This window comes from Bidens hawaiensis, unplaced genomic scaffold (assembly GCF_021521415.1).
Source record: "Bidens hawaiensis isolate Kalapana, Puna unplaced genomic scaffold, B.hawaiensis_p1.1 tig00015777_1, whole genome shotgun sequence".
Taxonomy (NCBI): domain Eukaryota; kingdom Viridiplantae; phylum Streptophyta; class Magnoliopsida; order Asterales; family Asteraceae; genus Bidens; species Bidens hawaiensis.
This window is the reverse complement of record NW_027492410.1, coordinates 18536-39566: the sequence shown is the minus strand read 5'-3', so window position 1 is coordinate 39566 and position 21031 is coordinate 18536. Positions and strand designations below refer to the sequence as shown.

The window sequence follows — 21031 nt, the reverse complement described above, 5'->3', positions numbered from 1 at the left end:
TTTTAGCAGGATTGGCTTTGCTGTTCAAAAGAGGGTTGCGACGCAGCTTGTTGTCCGTTTGCCTGCCACTTTATTGTAATCGTTTTATAGTAAATTATATAAAACTTCGATTATAAAAACCCATTTCAGAATAAAAGTCTTCATGGAATATTAATATACACAAATCCAGAATTGGTCTGAAAAAATGATGGTTTTATTCCATTTCTAATTCAAAAAGGATACGTATTAACATCCACACAAAAGCATATACTTCTCCACATATATATAACTCTCTCTCTCTCTCTCTCCCCTGATGAGCATCAATCACGTGTTTGTTTGATTGATTTCTGTAATGTGGAAAGAAGCCATCATGAAGGTATTTATAAGTGTTGAAGCACTCATATATCTCCTCCTGTCCTCCATGTTGGTCAACGAAATTATCAATCACATATATAGAATCTAATATTTCCCCAATTTGTTAAGAATTCTTGTGCTTAATCTTCTTATTCATCAGTAATTTCTTTTAGTTTTGTTCTTCAAGCTTCCTAATCCCCCAAAAATCACTTGGATGGTTAATCAGATATTTATTTTTGTAAAATTCTTTCTCTTTACAAGTACATGTGTTATCACGTTTCTGACTTCTATTACCATAGTATCCTTTTCCTTCTTGGAAGATATAACTCAACAATCAAACATCCTTTTTACCCTTAACTTTTTTACATTAATTCAACTGTTTATGGGTTGCTCAAGCTTTTGGAATCTATCGTCATATCCCAGAAGATTGGAAGTAATTAAAAAAAAGTAAAACTATTGCTTGGGAAGGGGCACTAGGTACTAGGTTTGAAAAGTATATGGTCTAGAAGTAAGTTGATCTGAATTATTCCCTACCTGACATGTTTTTTCATGCAAGATTTTTGAAAAGAATTGGTCTTATGTTTCATCACCTACACTTCTCATTCTTTTTTAACTTCATATTTCTGACAAAATTAAGATCTTTGTTACTAGTAGGTTCCGGAAGTAGATGAAAGATGGTAATTATTGTATTAAATCTATGAACTACCAAATTAAGTATGCTACTCATGGTAGGTACTTGTTTATAAACATGGATTTCTTACACATCTTCTTCTTGCATCAACTAGATATTCCTTTTCGACAATAGTTTGATCCATGTTTTATGCTTCCTACGTCTCTAATCTTCTAACTTATATAATGTATAGACCACATTGTATACTTATTATAATTACTAATTACATGAGAATTACAGGTTTAAAACTCCAGCTGTCGAATTCTATATAGCGAAAGACGTAAACCATGTCAGAACACTTGGATATGCTAGGGAGTAATGAGGAAAATAGTTCTGAACAATATGGAGAAAGCGCGTCCTCTATTTCTTCAATAAATAGGCATGTAACATCTTTTGACTTGAATGAAGAGGCAAGCAGTGACGAAGACAATGATTTGTCTGCCGAAGATGGAGATGATGGAGAGAAGATCGATGAAGGAAGTTCATCAAAGAATAGAAAAGGTCCGGTTAGGCAATATGTGCGCTCCAAATTGCCTAGACTTCGTTGGACGCCAGAGCTTCATCACACTTTTGTAAATGCTATTGAAAGGCTTGGTGGGCAAGAAAGTAAGTTCTCTATATATTATTTCATTATATATAGTGTGAAGTCATGCTGTTTTCCTAATCCCTGTTAAGAATTTGATAACATCTGTGGTTTGAACAAGAATTAATTAATTCAATTCAATTCCTAGTGTTTGTTGAAGTTGTAAGTATTACATGCATGTAGGAAAGCCAATAATCACTTATATAATTTTTTCTCTAACTTGGACTTGCACATCTCATAAAATAATAAAAACATATCTGCATTATATCTTAATAATGCATTATTAGTTGGTATTCTCTAATTAAATAAACACTGCATTTACATTTTTATAAAAATTGTTGGTTAAAATATGAAATGTTTTTGGCTTAACTGCAGAAGCAACTCCCAAGTCAGTTCTCCAGCTAATGAATGTGAGAGGACTAAGTATCGCTCATGTAAAAAGTCATTTGCAGGTAAGTAAAGTCGACATTGTCATTGACTTTTTAATTAGCATTCTTCATTTTTCACCAATTTTACTCAAAAATGTCCTTTTAATGTTAGATGTATAGAAGCAAGAAGCTTGATGATTCTGGTCAAGGTAAGACATGATTCTTTCTCAAGGAAAAATAATTTTTTTGTGAAAAAAATAAGTAGGTATATTCACTAACATATAAGTAATAAAACATAAAGGGTTAAATACTAATGGCACTAAGATTACAAATGCATGCATACAAATTGTGTAACTTATAAAATTTAAACTATTAGATATATGTCTTATCTAAAATATTATTTACTGATGACAAAAGATAGATGATTTTGAAAAAGAAACTGTACTGAAATTAATCTCAGATAAGAATATTGAAGTTTTCTTGAAGTGTCCAATAAAATTGGGGTGGTTCTCGTCAAACAAGATGAGTGTTCAAAAAACGAATCCGGCGTATACGCAAATACATGTATAATAGGAATATTAATCATTGTACTTCGTGTCCCAAGGGACATGGTGTGGTGGTAAGGTGCCTCACCTCTATTCTAGAAGTCGATGGTTCAAATTCTTCAAGGTATAGTGATTTATATTGGTCGAGGGTTCAAATCCTGCAAGCGTGCATGTACATAGGGTTACTTTGCCGTTCATAAAAAAAGGCACCTTTTCACTCAGTTGATGTACTTCCGAAAATAGATAATGTCATCCTTCCAACATGTTAATTTGTGTTGAAGGAGATATCTTAATTAATTAATTAACACTCTTTCAAATATAAATTCCTACTTTTTGGCTAAAAAAAGTAAGGATGTTGTTAATCAATGTTAACAGACTTAATTGACTTTAAATCTTTTGGCAGTGATTGTCACTATATTTACCCAACACAATTAGCGTTTTATGTAAACTAAGCCATGAGCAAATTATTTGCAATAGATGGCTTCAGCATCAGTGCAGCAATAATTAGTTTAACTTGCTAATCGAGTTTTTATAGTTTAGTTAAAAGAAACATGACATGAAAACCTAGAATACGGTGAATTGAAGATGAAGCTGAAGAATGTTTGGTGTGTCACAATTTAATACCTTATTTTACGCTACAGTATTATCGCATAGGGGGACAATGGCGATGCAAGGAAGACCACACATATATAGCAATTTGTACTCGAGAACTAGCCCATTCGGAAATTTGAAGCCAGCAAATGGCGGGATCGATCTATCAAGAAATTTAGAAGTTGGAAGTTATTACTCTCGAAGTCATTTGTTTGATTCGGCTTTTCGACCAACACCAAGTGTTCAACATTTCTTGTCAAGGTTATTCTTACTCCTATACTCAGGCTAACTTTTTAACTTAGTTTTTCTAATATTCACTTCTTTCTTTGAGGTCTCATGCATGTTTGACGAACATCAATCTTTCACACGCAACTAGAAACATAGCACGAAGTTTTTTTTTTTTTTGTGATAGGCCAAAAACGTCAAAACTCAAAATCGGTCTCGCGTCAGGTTTCACTGGCACACATACATTAAAGCATTGGTAAATATAAATGAGTTAAAAGATCGGCCTGTAATAAAATTGGGAATAGGTTTGTATATTTTGTGACAACTTATTAATTTTGCCCAGCACTTTTAGAAAAGTTTTTGTAAAAATATGTATATGAACCAAAAAATTGTTCCACACTAACATCTTTATTGATAAATTTTATATCGATTTTATGGATAATTATATGGAAAAGTGATTGTAAGAGGTTATCATAACGTCACACTGTTACACGCAAATTTTGTTTTTAGCATTGCTTAAGCTCTTACACTGTTAGTGATATAAGGCAACAAGGGAATGACAAATCCTATTGGTCGAATATATTTTAAAATTTGCTTCCTATTAGTGGTCCAAGTGAAAGCTAATTAAATCCCCTACCTTTCTAGAACGGTGTTTGTGTTGTGTTGTTTTTTAGCGTTATATTTGTGCTGTGTGTCAAGAAGGTTTTGTTTCTTTTAGAAGGGGTATTTGGATGGTGTTTGTAGCTTTATTTCCGGTGTTTTTAGTCATTTCTTGTTTATTGTTAGTATTTTCAATAACTTTCTTTTCCCAATTTGATAGAGTTGGTGTGTGAATTCATGTCTTTTGTAAGTTCACTGTAAAAGCAATGATTGATCATGCATGGACCCTGCTAAGAGTACTTATTCTTGCTAATTTCTCTATTTTGCAACTTCTTTTAACTTGATTTAAAATCATTTTTGTGAGTTATTAAAATAACCTCATTTTTTAAAGTTCTTATGATAGCCGCATTTATTTGATTGTTTCATGGAATGGCTAGATTTAGTTGCATTTGTGAACGAAAATCATATTTCCCATTTTCAGTTTCCTGACATGTTACATATTTCATGTGTATCTCAATTTCTATCAAAAGGCACCAGCAATGGCTATCTAATCAAGGTCTAGCGTCATCACCGGTGAGAACAGAATTCGGACATGCGGATACTATGATAAAAGATCTTATGAATCCAACACAAGACAATCCTTCCAATTTAAACAAATTCCATGCATATGACTCTAGAAGATCTAGCCAATTTCTGGAGGACAAAAGGCTGTGGCCTCTACAGGATGAAAGAAAAGGCAAGTGGTCACCCATTGCAAGTAACTGTGTGGGCAGTGGATCCTCCAATCCATTCAGTGTTTGCAGTAAGAAGGCAAGGAGTACTATACAGCCTCATTCATCTTTCAGTTATTCTAGCTCATTATTGAGTTCACAATCTGAAGCCTCGTTTCTACATGATCAGGTATCACTGTCTCTTCATGTACATGATCTCTATCATATGTCAGTATGTCTGAAAAATTCTAACAACATTACTTGTAATATGTTTTTTCTTCAGCTGAGACAAGAAAAGCGATATAACGATAAAGAGAAGAATCCTGATTTGCAGCTTAGGTTGAGCCAAAATGAAGGGATAGGTGAAGAGAAACATCAAATGAGTACTTCTGAAATCAATACGGTGCTCTCTCTGTCTTTGAATGACACATGGTCAACCTAGAGGTAGTTAAATAGTTTATAAGAAATTACGTATGTAACAGAAGGCTTGACGGGGACGAGTACTTAAGGTCTGACTAAGCTCATCCTTAGACATAGGAGCTCGTGAGATCTGTAAGTACTTGTTTACAATGCCATTGATTACAATGTTTTATGTATTTGGAAACTCTTTGGTTGTAGTTCGGCTCATATATATGTAGTCTAGACAATGTTGTATTGCACCTACTTTTACGAATGCGGTATTTTGAAAATGTGGTGAAGCTACACAAAGATGCAGTTGATAATCAAATTGCTGGTGTTCTCAACAGATTTAATTGTTTGAACATCCAAAGTTCATGGATCATGGAGATATTAACATTCATTATTATATATCACTTTGATATGTGATTCAGTTGCTCTTAGATTATGCAATAACATGACGGTACACTGTAGGCACAAAACAGGGCCGTCTCGTGGGTAAGCTAAATGAGGCTATGGCTTTAGGCCTCCAATTTTTTAGGGCCTCCATCTTAATAGGAGTTATGCATTATGAGATTTTGAAAGTAAAATTATTTTAAAATAGTAATTAATTGATAGGCCATAAGCTAAAGAGGATTGCTTCATATTCATTATCATTATATATAATCCATATTCTATAATTCTTGTATACTCTCTAGCGTTATACGCATAAAGAAAATTAAAAAAAGCCTCAACATTTTGGTTAGTTTAAGGCCTCCGATAACGTTAAACCGGCCCTGGCACAAAATGTTGATGATTTCACTGTCATTGAAGTTATCTTAGTTTAGGAGTTACTTGAGAGTTAAAATCAAAAGTAAATAAGTGTAGGCATTGTTACAAGTTTGGAGATGTGAAACACACACTTGTATAAGACTATATTCAGTCCTAACACTTTAAACAAGCTAGTTAAAGTTACAACGCCCCTAGGGGAAATTTAGCTATAAATTGCTTTAGATTTGCATGAAAACTAAAAAGTTGTATAGAAATCGATGATCAGTGGAACCATAATCGTAGTTAACGGGGAACAATATGAATGGGCACTAATTTTTAGTAGCAGCAGTCTCAGTAACGATTTTATGCATAGTGGCAAGTTAATTGGTAATGAAGACTATTTGCAGTGGTAATTGATAGAGTGAAACCATAATCAGTTAATGTTTGGTCCCTTTTGTATGTTTTAGTCTTTTGTATTGGTTCGGTTATGTATTTGAGGCCGATTGGTCATTTTGTATGTATTGGGCCACAGTCCATTGTAAAGAAGCCCATTGGGCCTTAATGAATATAACTCATGCTTCTCATGCATGCCACCCTATAAATAGAAAGCACGCCATGAGAAACACAACCTTTTGCAAAAATTCTATCTCTCTAACAATTCTCATCTCTTGGCCTTCTCTCTCTCACTCACCTTTCTTTATCCGAACATAATCTTAAGATCCGAGACCTCTTGGTTGCTTAGTGTGATTTCCGCTAGCACTAAGTTAGATTGATCCAAAGACGTTGTTAGATCCACCCGAATAGGGACCTACAATTGGTATCAGAGCTTCGGCTCACTAGTTGAGGGTTTTTGGATCACAACCTTGGGTTTTGATCTTGAGAAGAAGAAAACAAGTGCTCTTTACAAGAAAGTTCACAAAAACCTCAAAAACAAGAAAAATACAAAAAGAATAGGGCAAAAACTCCATTAAAAATGTCTTAGAAAGTGTTCTTGGTAAAAATATCAAGTCTAGATCTAAAAAGTTTTAGGTTAAAAGGTGTTAAAGCTTGGGTTACGGGTTCAAAAATTTGGTCAAAATTGATAAGAAACAATTTCGCTTCTCATGGCATAAAAGTTTGTGCAACAATCTTTGACCTAGTATTGATAAGGTTAGGTGTAAACAGATCCCGAGGAAGATTTCTTCTAGAAAGTGGGATCCATTTCGCTTTGCTTGGATCCATTTCGCTTCGCTTCGATCTGTTTCGCTTCGCTTGGATCTGTTTCGCTTCGCTTAAGTCTGTTTCGCTTCGCTTGAAGCAGTTTTGTGAAAAAAAGTTGACTGTCTTGAAGATAAAGCTTTGTTAAAGGCTTGCAACTGCTTAAACCATGGCTAGCACTGATTCAGAGCTGTTGAAGGGTTATTTGCTGTTGGAAAACCAAGTGGGAACACCTACAAAGCCTCCAAAATATATGACCTTGGACGATAACTTTGCAGATTTCAAATGGAGATTTATGAATTATATCTCATTGACTGAGACTGATTTGATGAGATGCTTTGAACAAGGTCCTCATGTTCCCGTGACTCGCACTGATGCTGGGGAACAACTTAAGGCTCCAGAAAACTATGATCAAGCAGACAGGGACCTGTTAGCACAAGATAAGAAAGCCTATCTCATATTGACTGTTTGTCTTTCAAACGAAATCTCTGAAACTCTTCGTGAACACACAAGTGCCAAGGGTCTGTGGGAAGCACTTGTTGAAAAAGTTGAGGGCAATGCCGAAATTAGGGAAAACAAAAAGGCCATGTTAAAAGAAGAGTTCAATATGTTTAATCATCGTCAAGGTGAAGCTATTTTGGAGTTGGTAAAGATATTTGAGAAGTTGATGGTAAGAATTAGGGCTGCAAGTGTCAACATTGCAAATGCTGAGGTCAACCACAAGTTGATGAATTCATTGCCATACAGCTGGAGTACCAATACTGTCACAATCAAGATAACTACCAATCTAAATATGATGTCAAACACTGACTTGATATCCACTATCAAATCATTTGAAATGGATGAGCAGATGAGAATGAACAATCATCTAAGTTTCTAAATCAAGCTGGAGTGAGTTCTGCTTCTTCAATTCCAACTGCTTTCATAAGCAAAACTCAACAGAATGTGTATCCCGTGACCACTCCCAAGTACTCCCCAAGTGTACCTTCACATCCAACAGCTTTCATCTCAACAACTAATCAATCAGATTCTTCCAATACAAGTTCGTTTCAAAAGGAGGTCGACAGTGCGGTTGCCCAAGCCCTAAAAGCTCAAGGGATTTCATCATCTTCAAAACCTCAACCAAGCAAACCTTCAATTTTGTGTGAAGCACTACCCATGTTAAATGATTCCAACATCGCAATAGTTCACGCTTTTCTGTCAAGCCATGAAGAGTTGATGCAAGGAAATCTATTGCTACCACAGTTTGAAGCTGGAGACTTAAGGGATATCAATCAGAAGGATCTTGAGAAGATGGATATCAAGTACCAGATGACAATGGCAGTGCAAAGGGCTACTAACTTCATGAAGACGTACGGGAAGGATAGCTTTAATGATTCAGACAGGAAAAGGATCGGGTTTGATAATTCAAAGCTGCGTTGCAACAACTGTGGTGAAATGGGTCACTTTTCCCAAGAATGCACGAATCCATCAAAACCTGCCAATGATATTCGTGTAACTAAGGTGACAGAGGAAGAGAACAGCAAGGCTGCAAGAAAAAGGCATGAGATGCAGAAACCAAGCAGCTCATCACAAAGAATTGGAGGTCATCCACACTAGGGCAACTCAAGATCAAACTCAAAGACCCTTGTCTCCCAATCGGAGGTCCAAGTTGGTGTGGATTGGGATGATCAATTCCAAGAGCTGCAGAATCCACTTAACATGGTTGGCATGGCTCTCACAAACAATGAAGCTTCTTCATCTGCTGCCACAAGTTCTTATGCGTCACCATCAGACGAGGTAAAAAGAAATCTATGCACTCAAGCTTGCGTAAATAAAGTTACATATTATAGATATCTTCAGGACGAAGTTTTGAAAGAAAACGCAAAACTTCGTCAACTAAATTCTGAATATGTAAAGGCTGACAAGATATATGTTGAAAAGATTAAAACACATCACGATGATGTTGCAAATCTTAAACTTAAAATCTTTCAAGGAGAGCACAATGTCATCTATTACAAGGACATTGTAAATGAATTAAAAGATGAAATTGAAAAGTTGAAACTTGATCTTTCTGATAAACGAGAAAAAGGAAAACAAGTTGAAAGATTTGAAGCATCATCTAAACAATTAGATGATCTTATCAGAGCTCAGAGAAGTGATTATTCAGCGGTGCCTCCACCAATGAATGATAATTACACTTGCCTACCCCATTTTAGCTATAATACTTCTCCTGATGAAGAGATGGCATATGGTATTGGTAAACTACCAAAACTAGTGAAATTTGTTTTAGCCGCCTCTCCATCAACAGCTCAAATTTCGTCATCTGATAATTCTAACGTCAACATGTCTTGTGTAGAAGGTGATGTAAGTGGTGGGAAGGTTAACCAGGGTTGTAAAGCAAAGGGAGAGTTAGAACCACGTTTTGAATCCTGTGTGGGTCTAACAAAATCAATTAACAATCCTGTTTGTAACAAAGTGTTTGAATCAATGATAGGCAGTTTAATGTCTAGATCAAAGGATGTATTTTTTGAATCATCAAGTGATGACAGTTGTATAAATGTTTGCAATGAAAGTGAATTTTCCTCTTCTGATTCAAAATGTGAAACTTTATTTGATGAAATTGTCAAAGTCAAGGTTAATGAACAGAGTAGTCAAAGCTGCTCATCAACTGATAATAAAATTGAGAACTTTAATAAAAGAGAAAGTTAGCTTTGAAAATGAAAAACCAAGCACTTCATGTAAATATGTGCCACCCAAGAAAACTTCTTTTTCTCAAAATACAAATTATAACAATAGTTTTCAATATTATGATCAGTTTGATAGTACCTTTTATTACTATCGACAGAAACCTAGGCAATCAAATTATTTTGCAACTAATCATTCAAATGCTTACAATTATCAGTCAGATAGACGTCACCAACATGTTAACCAAACAACATCACCTCATCCCACATATCTCAGTGAGCAAGATGTCTATAAATGCAACCAAAGAAAATGTTGCTTCATTTGTGGAAATCCGTCTCCTCTTGCAAGACATTGCAAGAACTGGCACAAACAACAAAGAGACTTCAACAGTAAGTTTGGTCAGACATTTCCTAGGTATAATGCTCAAACCAAGAAAATGCCTAACCAAACTTACACTTCAGCCAGTGAGACGAATTTTAGGTCGAAAAGAACCGAAAAACCCAAGAAATCATTTTGGCTAACCCAAAGAGAAAGAAAGCGGTTAGCTAAGGGTTCTGAAGCTGAAAAGCCCAAGAGCCTTTCAAAGGTTTTCTCAAAGGCTAATCAAGAAGATGTTGTGGTTAAACCTAAAACAAAACGAAGGCAATCCAGAAAACTTTTCAAAAACCGAGGAAATCATAATTCAAGTTCCTCGAGGGACTGTTCTTCAGATTCTGATTCACCAAAGGATTACATTTTCAGAAATCATAAAATTAAACTTGGTGATTTTGTGTTTAACCTTCCCGAGACAAGAGTGTCTCGAGAAACCCTCCACTAACTGGTTCTTCGTGTGTGTAGGGTCAGCCTGGACGGCCTGTCAACAGCATTTGGTACTTAGACAGTGGCTGCACCCGACACATGGCAGGAGACAAATCGCTGTTGTTCGACATCAAACCATTCAACGGTGGTCACGTTTCTTTTACCGGTGATATTGGAGGAGAGATAACGAAACAAGGGAAGGTCTCGAATAGCACTTTGACATTTGAAGAAGTTAATCTGGTGGAACAGCTCAACCACAACCTGCTCAGCGTCTCTCAAATATGTGATAAGAAATTTTCAACCCTATTTACTGAAAATGAATGTCTCATTCTGAAACCAGGTTTTAAAGTCCCTAAGGAGTGGATTATGATGCGTACTCTGAGGCACAACGATGCCTACATGCTGGACACGAGGAGAAATTATTCCTTGCTGTCTGCTTCTTGCTTGATGTCCAAGGCCTCGGAGAACGATTCATCCTTATGGCATCGACGGTTAGGTCATGTCAATTTAAGAACTTGAACAATTTGGTTAAAGGTGACCATGTGAGGGGTCTGCCAGTAAAATCTTTTTACAGTGCTGAAAAATATTTATCTTGCTCTAAATGCGAACAGCACAAACTCCCTCATAGGCCCAAGCTTGTTAATTCCATCAATTCCACTATTCAGTTGTTGCACATGGATCTTTTTGGTCCAATTCAACCAATGGAAATAGGTCGAAAAGCCTATTGTCTGGTTATTACTGATGACTTTTCGCGTTTTAGTTGGACATTTCTGTTAGGGCATAAAGACGAGACATCACATTTTCTGCTCAGGTTTATTGTATTGAGTTGAGAATCAAACTGATAAGAAGGTGAAATGTATCAGAAATGACAATGGCACGGAATTCTGCAATAAGGTGGTGAATGAATTCTGCCAAAACAAGGGAATTGTTCATCAACTCAGCGCACCTTACACTCCCGAACAAAATGTGGTGGCTGAGGGAAGAAACCGTACTTTGGTGGAAGCTGCTAGAACAATGCTTTCATATTCCAAATTACCATTGATTTTCTGGGGTGAAGCCATCAACGCTGCTTGCTTTACCCAGAATAGTGTGCTTCTGAACAAAAGACTGAACAAGACTCCATATGAAGTCTTCTATGGAACGAAGCCAAGGGTAAATTTTTTCAGAACGTTTAGATGTCCCTGTACCATACTCCAAACAAATGTTGGAACAACCTCCAAGTTTGCTAAAAAGGCGAATGAGTGCTACTTTGTTGGTTATTCTGCTGATAAAAGTGCTTATCGTGTGTATAACAAGAAATCAAGAGTAATCTTGGAGTCCTTCAACATTGATTGGCAAGAGTTAAACCCTATTGATGCACATAATGGTCCGGACTGGATGTTTGATTATGAAGGATTGTTCAAGCAGTTTCGTGGAATGTATATGACACCCGCCGCACCAATGGTTTCCCATGTTGCTTCTCCACTTGTTCAACCAGATGATGATCAGTCTATCCTGATGCATGCTGTTTTGAAGATCTTGGACATGTTGCCATAGCTACTGCCGCACCCATACTGAATGTACAACCAATGGCTAACCAACAAGCCCCAATTGGTGATGAGCAGCCCTCTGCCGACACCACTGAAATGCTAGTTGTTGAAGACACAACTGATTCAGATTCTGATTCATATATGTCAGCCGACAACAATCAAAATGTTCAAGTTGATCAAGCAGAGCCACCCCCTGCAGAACCAAGTGTGGTGGAATATGTCCCCACACCTCCCTCAGAAGAAGACAATCAAGGCCCTGCAATAGAGGTTGATGCATCATGTGTGCAGGTTGAACCAAGTCTGACTGAAACTTCTGATAACATCAACACGACTTCTATTCCAGATATTGCTGTTCCATTCTATGACAACCTATGGGAAGGTCCCATTGCTACAGAACATTTGGTTGAACCATAAGAAGACGGAGCTAATCCTCAACCGAGTGTTTCTGTCCCTGCAACCACTGTCTTCCATCCCATAGAGAGCCTGACCATTCAACAGGAGGCCACACCAGTCGAGCATGTCGACCAAATTTCATAGCTGCCAATTCATCGTCGACATCCGACTGAGAACATCATCGGAGATCCGTCCATTGGCATCCAAACACGCAGTACTTCCGGTAACATTAACAGATGTCTTTTTGCTTGTTTTATTTCATAGGTGGAACCCAAGGACTACAGAGTCGCGCTGAAGGACAACTCCTGGGTAGAGGCCATGCAAGAAGAGCTGTTACAGTTTAAGAAGCTGAATGGGCTAGTAAAAAACCAGAAAATAAAAGGCCGATTGGAACGAAATGAGTGTTCCGAAATGAAAAGGATGACAAGGGGTGATCATCAGAAATAAAGCCCGGCTTGTTGTACAAGGTTTTTGGCAACGTAAAGGTCTTGATTACGATGAAGTCTATGCACCCGTGGCCAGACTGGAAGCAATTCGCATCTTTCTGGCATACGCCTCGTACATGAACTTCAAAGTGTATCAAATGGACGTGAAGACTGCTTTCTTATATGGAAAAGTAAAAGAAGAGATCTATGTCAGTCAACCTCTAGGTTTTGAGGATCCAACTCATCCCGATCATGTTTACCGCCTTGACAAAGCACTATATGGTCTTCACCAAGCACCTCGTGCTTGGTATGCCACACTGGCTGATCATTTGGTGAAAAATGGTTACAAGAGAGGAATCATCGATCAAACTCTATTTGTCAAGAAGCTCAACAGTGATTTGATTCTGGTTCAAGTTTATGTCGACGACATCATCTTTGGGTCCATGAATGAGGATCTGTGCAAGGAGTTCTCTGAGGTTATGCAACAGCGATTTGAAATGAGTTCCTTAGGGGAGATGACTTTCTTCCTGGGCTTACAAGTTGAGCAAAAGAAGGACGGGACTTTGATTCACCAAGAAAAGTACGTTCAAGACATTGTTCAGAGATTTGGTTTCAAGGACTCATCATCATTCATGACACCAATCGCAACACGACCTGTTCTAGCTCCTGATCCATCGGGAAAACCAGTCGATCAACACCTTTACAGGTCAATGATTGATTCTCTGATGTATCTCACTGCATGTAGACCAGACATCATGTTCCATGTTTGTTAGTGTGCCAGATATCAGTCAGACCCGAGAGAATCCCACATGACAGCTGTCAATCGTATTTTCAGATACTTGATGGGTAGACCACGATTGGGTCTTTGGTATCCAAAGGAATCTCCCTTGGAACTTCATGCTTACACCGACAGTGATTATGGGGATGCAACTTGGACAGAAAGTCTATATGTGGTGAATGTCAATTCCTGGGAGATCGGTTGATCTCATGGCAGTGCAAGAAACAAGTCACCGTGTCCACCTCCACAGCAGAAGCCGAGTACATTGCTACATCCAGCTGCTGCTCTCAAGTGATATGGATCCAACATCAGCTGCTGGATTACGGTTTGAATTTCTATGGATCAACGATCAAATGTGAAAATGAGGCGGCTGTTGCAATTGTTAAAAACCCGGTCCAGCACTCAAAGACTAACAACATTGACATCCGAATACATTTTATTCGTGATTTTTATGATTGTAAGCTTGTCGACATAAAAAGGGTCCATACTGACTATAACTTTGCAGATCTCTTCACAAAAGCTTTCAGTCGTGCCCGATTTTTGTTTCTCGTTGAGTCATTGGACATGATCTCTTTTGAGTAAATCTTATCTTTTAGTTTTTAAAACTGTAAATATTTTTCAAATATGTCACACTTTTAGAGGGAGAAAATGAGTTAACTTTAACTCACCAAAAATATTTTAAATTTACTTTTAGAAAAACAAAAATCAAGTCACTCGACTTAACAAAAAGATTTTAATTTTTATATATAATATTAATTTCTTTCTTACTCCTATTTAAGAAAAACTTAAGAAAATTCAAAAAGTGGTGTCCCGCTTAGAGGGAGCTCCTTCGTAGAGGGAGTCGGTTATTTTTAAAAATTTTCAATTAAGAATTTGATCCGACCCTTAGAAAATGATAGTACATTGGTTTGTAATGATTCTAGCACGTTAAAAGAATAGAACAAAAGGCTACAAGGTCATTCATAGATGTGTAGGTAGGCTTGACAAACAAGTAAGTGTTGGATGATATAAACCTAAATTCCTGCCGGTACTAGTGGATATACGATTATGAAGCGGTTGCATGATTCCGTAAAGTCATATTCATGAAGGCAAAAATGTAACTATACATGTCATACCCAAGCCTCTCTTTACCTAATCACAATAGTCTTATGAAAGTCAGTGTTAATTTTAATTTTCATTGGGTCAAGAAAAGAGTCAAGTAAAAAGTCAAGAAAAGCAAGAAAAAGAAAACAAAAGAATCAGAAAAGGAGTCAGTCCTAGGAATTTTAACTTATGCTTTATTTCTTCATTTATTTTTGACTCAAGCCTTGGACTTTCTACGTTTGTAGTCATACAAGATCTGATTGTGAAGGCCCTGAGTCTTCTGCTTTGTTTTATTTTCTTTCGTTTGTTCAAGCCTTGGACTTTATCTGCGCGATAATATGGTATTATCCGACCTGATTGTTATGGCCTGAACTTTTGCTTTATTTTTATCTTTCTAGATCGAGTCAAGTGTGTAAAACACAAAGTGTCATGTGTACAGTGTACAATAAGTCAAGTTTGTTAATAAGAATACTGTGATCAACTAAGAAAGGTTTAAGTCAAGTTGAGGTGATATGTTAACACAAAGTAGGCCTGAGATATGATGGAATCAGTAACATGTCTGATTAAGTGGGGACCACATAAGCACCATGCCTAATTGTACTTTAAACGTATCATTTTTGGCATCAAAACACTTGTCATGTTAAAAAGGAGGACAATATCTATAGTCAATGATGAACTTGTGTCACAATAATTTCATAATGGAAACGCGATCTAGGGCTTTGCAAATCAATATGATTCCATGTCGTGATCGTTCTTTGTAAATTAACTAAAGAAAAGAACTATGTAAATTAATTTAATATTATTATTTTTAACTTTAAAATGTTTTAATTTTTTTTTTAATTTAATTTAATTTTTTTTTGTTTTCTAAAATATTAAGTATCTGCATAGTTTAATATTTTAAATCTTATTTTTATTTTATTTTATTTTATCTTTAATTTTAATTTTAAATTTTTTTTATTTTTATTTTTGTGTCTTCTTTTATTATGTTTTGTTTTGACAAAAGAGATTGATCGTGCAAACGTTAACGCTTATGGACCAACAAAAGAAAATATTATAAATAATCAAGTGTGTGGATTCGGTGGGTAAATGTTTTCGGGTTTGAAAATGCAAATTGTTTTAAAGACCGAGGACTGAGAGTGTATTTTCGGTGAATACTCGTGATGTTTTGACCTTATCGCGAGATAGGCTGACCCTATATATAAGGGAGACCTAAAATATCTTTCACTATTCACCAAACACTTTTATCGTTTACTCTCTTCTCTCTCTTATCTTCAAACCTTCAAACCCTAATCTTCTTCTATTTTTCAAAGAATCCAGCCCTCATAATCACAAACATGCCGTTGAATCCTGAGTATCCACCCTCGGTATAAAATCAGTTGTGACACCCGGTAATTTCCCAATCCTATAAACTAAGTAATCAACCTAATAATTAGGTGATTGTGAATATTATGCGCGCTATATTAGAATCAGCGCGGGCATGTGTTATGTGCGCCGTGCGCGAGCGCGCTATATTAGAATCAGCGCGGGCATTTGTTATGTGCACCCTGCGCGAGCGCGCCATGTTAAGAACCAGCGTGGGCATATGTTATATGCGCCATGCGCGAGTGTTTTGGTTTTATGTTTCCATAACTTTATATTGTCTAATGGGTTGACCGTCCCGCATGATGCTAAGGCGGGTGCATCCCAAATCGTTTATGCGCGTGCGGAAGGAGAACTAACCTCCCCGCATGGCGGGAACATTGAGAGTTAGTTTGTCTGAAGCTTCAAGATGGAATTGACTTCAACATAACTGATCACTATGTTGAAATACCAAGACCACCTGGAGAATCTACAAATGAAACTCAATGTCCCTGACTGCGAGAAGGTTACGAACCTACCCGCAGCAAAGAAATGTCCTTCACGCAGAAAGCTATGCGCACAAAGCTATACGCGCAGAACACTTAGCCTAATCTCCAGATTTAAGGAGGATTATTCCCGCCCAAAAGGAAACAGTAGCGTGTTTCAGTGATTTCCACTTTTTACTGTACACTGACAAAAGTACCTGAAAAAGCACACTGTAACATGAAAAGTCAACTGTCGGCCACCCCGCTCTCACCAACCACAGACCTGCATGTCCTGTCCAAATCAAATCAGAATCTTTTATCCACTCCCTAGGACCAATCACCTCCACTTTTAAATAAATAATAATAATTTCCATACTTTATCATCATTACACCTAGATATGAAAAGATTACAATCCCCTAAAGCAATGGATTGTGTTCCCTAAATCTTGCCTATAAATATGTAACCCAAATTATCACCCAAACACACTTCAAACTTCTCTCTTAAGAACTGCAAACTTGCACTAATCATCTCCCAAGCATCCGTTGTTTTCATTTCCGATCCTGTTACTAGGTAAGCCGAGATTATAACCTTGAGATCTACTTTCCAACCCTTATATTCTCCTATTTCTTGATCTTAATATATATACTTCTTGTTATTTAATCGTATTCTAGACCTTCAATTCCGAGGCCAACACCAAGAAAACCCGAATCTCGATTAATCCCTTAACAAAAACCACAGGTGAGTCTCACAGCCCCTATTTTCACTATTTTCACTGTTTTTAAACTGTTTTCGGGGCGAGGGACACGTACTTAAATTACGATTTATCATGGTATACTTACAAGTTATGCAAACGATTGTGTTTAAATTATGTTTCATGATGAGCAATGCAAACGGTTATCTATGGTTTACGATGTATATGCGCCAGAATTCGAGTAAGTTATCACTTTACCATTGGAACTCTAAGGATAGGGACTGGTGGTTTGATCAACCCACTCGTAGGGGTCGCACCTCTTTGCATGGACGAGTGCCTAGTATGGTCATGGGGCAGTACTACGGGATTGAGCCCGCTCGTAGGGGTCGCACCTCTTTGCATAGACGAGCGCCTTGTTTTCCGGCACAACGTCCGCGCGTAACCCGCGGGACGGTATTATTGATTAGCTCGTAGGGGCAACGCCACTTTGCATAGACGAGCACGGTTTTTCAGAAATGTCCACGCGCAACCCGCGGGACGGTATTACATTATTTTAGCTCGTAGTGGCAGTGCCACTTTGCATGGACGAGCACGTCTTTCAGAAACGTTCGCGCGTAACCCGCGGAACGGTTCTATCAGAAATATGTTGTCAGATCTATGTTTTCATACGGTTTATCAAGCATATGTTTAGACATGAAATCAGAAATGTGTTTCAATATGATTTTCGCCAAGACTATGATGCAATACGATTTATCAAGTTACTAAAACTTGTGAACTCACTCAGTTTATACTGATTCAAATGTTTTACGTGTCTTTCAGGAGATAACTAGGTAGCGCATGGAGTCACACTTAGAGCACCTCACGCTGAACATCTAAAACTAGCTTTTTGGAAGATTTTAGTTCTATCCCTTCGATGCGCGTGGTTGTTCCCGCCGCGCAAGGGGATATGGCGTGGAAATCTTCAACAGTTTTTATACTTGGATGTTTTTATGTAATTTTTAAACAATGTAATGTATTTGTATTAAACATTTCATGCGCAATGAAAATCTTACTTTGAATGTTTGCAATGGCCCGTGCTTAATTATCAATCCCCACTCGCGCGCGCCCGGCTGTTTCCGCCGTTCAGGGCCGGGTGTGACAGATTGGTATCAGAGCACTGGTTATAGCGAACTAGGAAAAGAAGTTTTAACCTAGACTATAACCGTTGGGGAATCGCATGAAATATTTTTCAAAGAAAATATTTTCAAAAGAAACTATACACACACACTTAGGAACACGGGTCACACAGTGTCTAGTGAATAAAGATAAGAACATTATGTGCTCATGGTACATGCGCTAAGTTTGTTATATTCTCTTTTTTTTAAAGAACGAGAATGCCTCCAACCAGAGCCAAAGGAATTACCATGACACCCGAGGAACTCGCGGAAATAATCGCGCAAGCGATCGCAGCACATGAGGCCAGCAAGGCCGAATCTAGTCAGGGTCGTCAGGAGAACGAGACCCCAGAACCCGAATCAGGAGCCTTGGACAAAGGGTGCTCCTATAAGACATTTATGGCCTGTAGGCCTTGGCCATTCAAGGGTACCGAAGGGGCCATTGGGCTCTACAACTGGATTGACAAGATGGAAACAGTTCTCTCCATTAGCAGATGTAGTGAGAACCAAAAGGTCCTTTACGCGACCTGCATGTTCCAAGAAGCAGCTTCGTCTTGGTGGAAGCTTCAAGTGAAGACTTTGGGGCGAGAAGTTGCTCTTCACAAGACCTGGGAGGAACTGAAGGAAATGTTGATGAGAAAGTTCTGCTCTCGCGCAGAAATTCAGAGTCTGCAACAGGAATTCTGGAACCACACCATGATAGGAATGGATATCGACGCCTACAACAACCGGTTCAACGAGCTTTGCCAGTTGGTGCCAGACATGGCAAACACGGAGGAAAAGAAGATCGAGAGGTATATCTTTGGGTTACCTCCTGTTGTTAGGGTTCCGCTCAACGCCGCAGCGCCCCCAACCTTTGATGAGGCGGTAGCGCGGGCCATCACCCTTACAAGGGATACGGTCCGTGCGGGTATGTTGACTACGCGCGGAAACGAGCAACGAACCTCTGACTTCAAGAGGAAATGGAACTCTCACCACCGAGGGTCCGACTCCAAGCAGCCACCGTTCAAGAAGCAGGAAAGCGCAAGGGTTTACGCGATCCAAGCCGCGGAGCCATCAAGGAAAGGATACAGCGGGCCTCGCCCATGGTGCAGCAAATGCATGTATCACCACGAGGGTGAATGCGCAAGAATCGAATGCGCCAAATGTGGCAGACCGGGGCACAAGTCGATGAATTGCCGTATCAGAGAAGCTGGAGCGAGCGACAACTGCTACGCATGCCGGAAACCAGGGCATTTCAGTCGGGATTGCCCACAAAAGGGAAACCAAGCTCGCGGGAGAGCTTTTGTGATCGGCGCAGGCGAAGCAAAAGAAGAGCCGAATGTGGTAACCGGTACGTTTTTACTTAACGGCCATTTTGCATCTGTCTTATTTGATACTGGCGCTGACCTAAGTTTTATATCCGCGGAGCTTAAAAACTCCCTAGGCCTAGCGACCAGTAGGCTAGACATACCTTATACTATAGAACTGGCCAATGGTAGACAGTTGTGCGCGAACGAAAGGACTGAGCAATGTGTATTAGTCATGAGAGGTCACGGGTTCAATATTAACTTGTTGCCAATAGACTTGGGAAGTTTTGACATTGTAATAGGTATGGATTGGTTAGTCGAGAACCACGCGGAAGTTATTTGCCATGAGAAGCAGGTTCGGGTCCCACTGTTGAACGGAGAAACCTTGGTAATTCAAGGGGAAAGAAGGGGAGTTGCGACAAAACTGATTTCGTGCCTAAAGGCGCGCAAGTGCCTAAGGAAAGGGTGCTACGCCTTCCTGGCGCATGTAGTAGAGAAGAAAGGAGATGAGCGAAGAATTGAAGACTTACCAGTAGTGCGCGAATTTCCAGAAGTTTTTCCTGAAGATTTGCCCGGATTACCGCCGCCGCGACAAGTCGAGTTTCGAATTGATTTAGTCCCAGGAGCTGCGCCAGTAGCTCGAGCGCCTTATCGACTAGCTCCATCTGAGATGCAAGAGCTATCCAATCAGTTACAGGAACTATTGGATAAGGGTTTCATACGCCCAAGCTTTTCACCTTGGGGAGCTCCAGTACTGTTTGTTAAGAAGAAGGATGGTTCGTTCAGGATGTGTATTGACTACAGGGAGCTGAACAAGCTGACAGTCAAGAATCGGTACCCCTTACCGAGGATTGACGACTTATTTGACCAGTTGCAGGGATCCAGTTATTATTCGAAGATAGATCTACGGTCAGGATACCACCAGCTTAGGGTCCATGAGGAAGATGTGCCGAAAACAGCCTTCCGAACTAGATACGGCCATTATGAGTTCTTAGTGATGCCTTTCGGGCTAACTAATGCGCCGGCTGTATTCATGGATCTGATGAACCGCGTGTGCAAACCATACTTGGACAAGTTTGTGATTGTGTTTATAGATGATATTCTGATTTACTCTCGGACCAAGGCCGAGCATGAGCGACACCTGAGATTGATTTTGGAATTATTGAGGAAGGAAAAGTTGTATGCGAAGTTTTCCAAGTGTGAGTTTTGGCTTAGAGAAGTTCACTTTCTCGGTCACGTTGTAAACGAGAAAGGAATACACGTTGATCCTTCCAAAGTCAAGGCCATCGAAAACTGGGAAGCGCCAAAAACCCCAACTGAGGTGAGGCAATTTCTAGGACTAGCTGGCTACTATCGACGCTTCATTGAGAACTTCTCCAAGATAGCTCTACCTCTGACCGCGCTAACTCAGAAAGACAAGAAGTTTGTTTGG

General features: G+C 38.7%; 1 protein-coding gene across 2 annotated transcripts; it reads left to right on the top strand.

Moving 5' to 3' along the window:
• The first annotated feature begins 249 nt into the window (after positions 1-249).
• LOC143549788 (uncharacterized) lies at positions 250-3465 on the top strand. 2 transcript variants are annotated; one of them, XM_077040596.1, is made up of 5 exons: positions 250-365; positions 1244-1609; positions 1962-2038; positions 2127-2163; positions 3141-3465. In XM_077040596.1, the coding sequence occupies exons 2-5, from the start codon at positions 1291-1293 to the stop codon at positions 3377-3379; spliced, it is 672 nt and encodes a 223-aa protein (XP_076896711.1). In that variant the 5' UTR covers positions 250-365; positions 1244-1290; the 3' UTR covers positions 3380-3465. The 2 variants fall into 2 exon arrangements, with proteins under 2 accessions (XP_076896711.1, XP_076896712.1); XM_077040597.1 differs by lacking the exon at positions 250-365 and having other exon boundaries at positions 1171-1609.
• The last annotated feature ends 17566 nt before the right edge of the window (positions 3466-21031 follow it).

What these genes read in the sequence shown, in the direction of transcription:
- LOC143549788 (XM_077040596.1), top strand. Translation starts at nt 1,291, where the DNA reads ATGTCAGAACACTTGGATATGCTAGGGAGTAATGAGGAAAATAGTTCT. An exon ending in AAGGCTTGGTGGGCAAGAAA is followed by an intron (nt 1,610 to 1,961) that starts GTAAGTTCTCTA and finishes GCTTAACTGCAG; the next exon opens with AAGCAACTCCCAAGTCAGTT. An exon ending in ATGTAAAAAGTCATTTGCAG is followed by an intron (nt 2,039 to 2,126) that starts GTAAGTAAAGTC and finishes TTTTAATGTTAG; the next exon opens with ATGTATAGAAGCAAGAAGCT.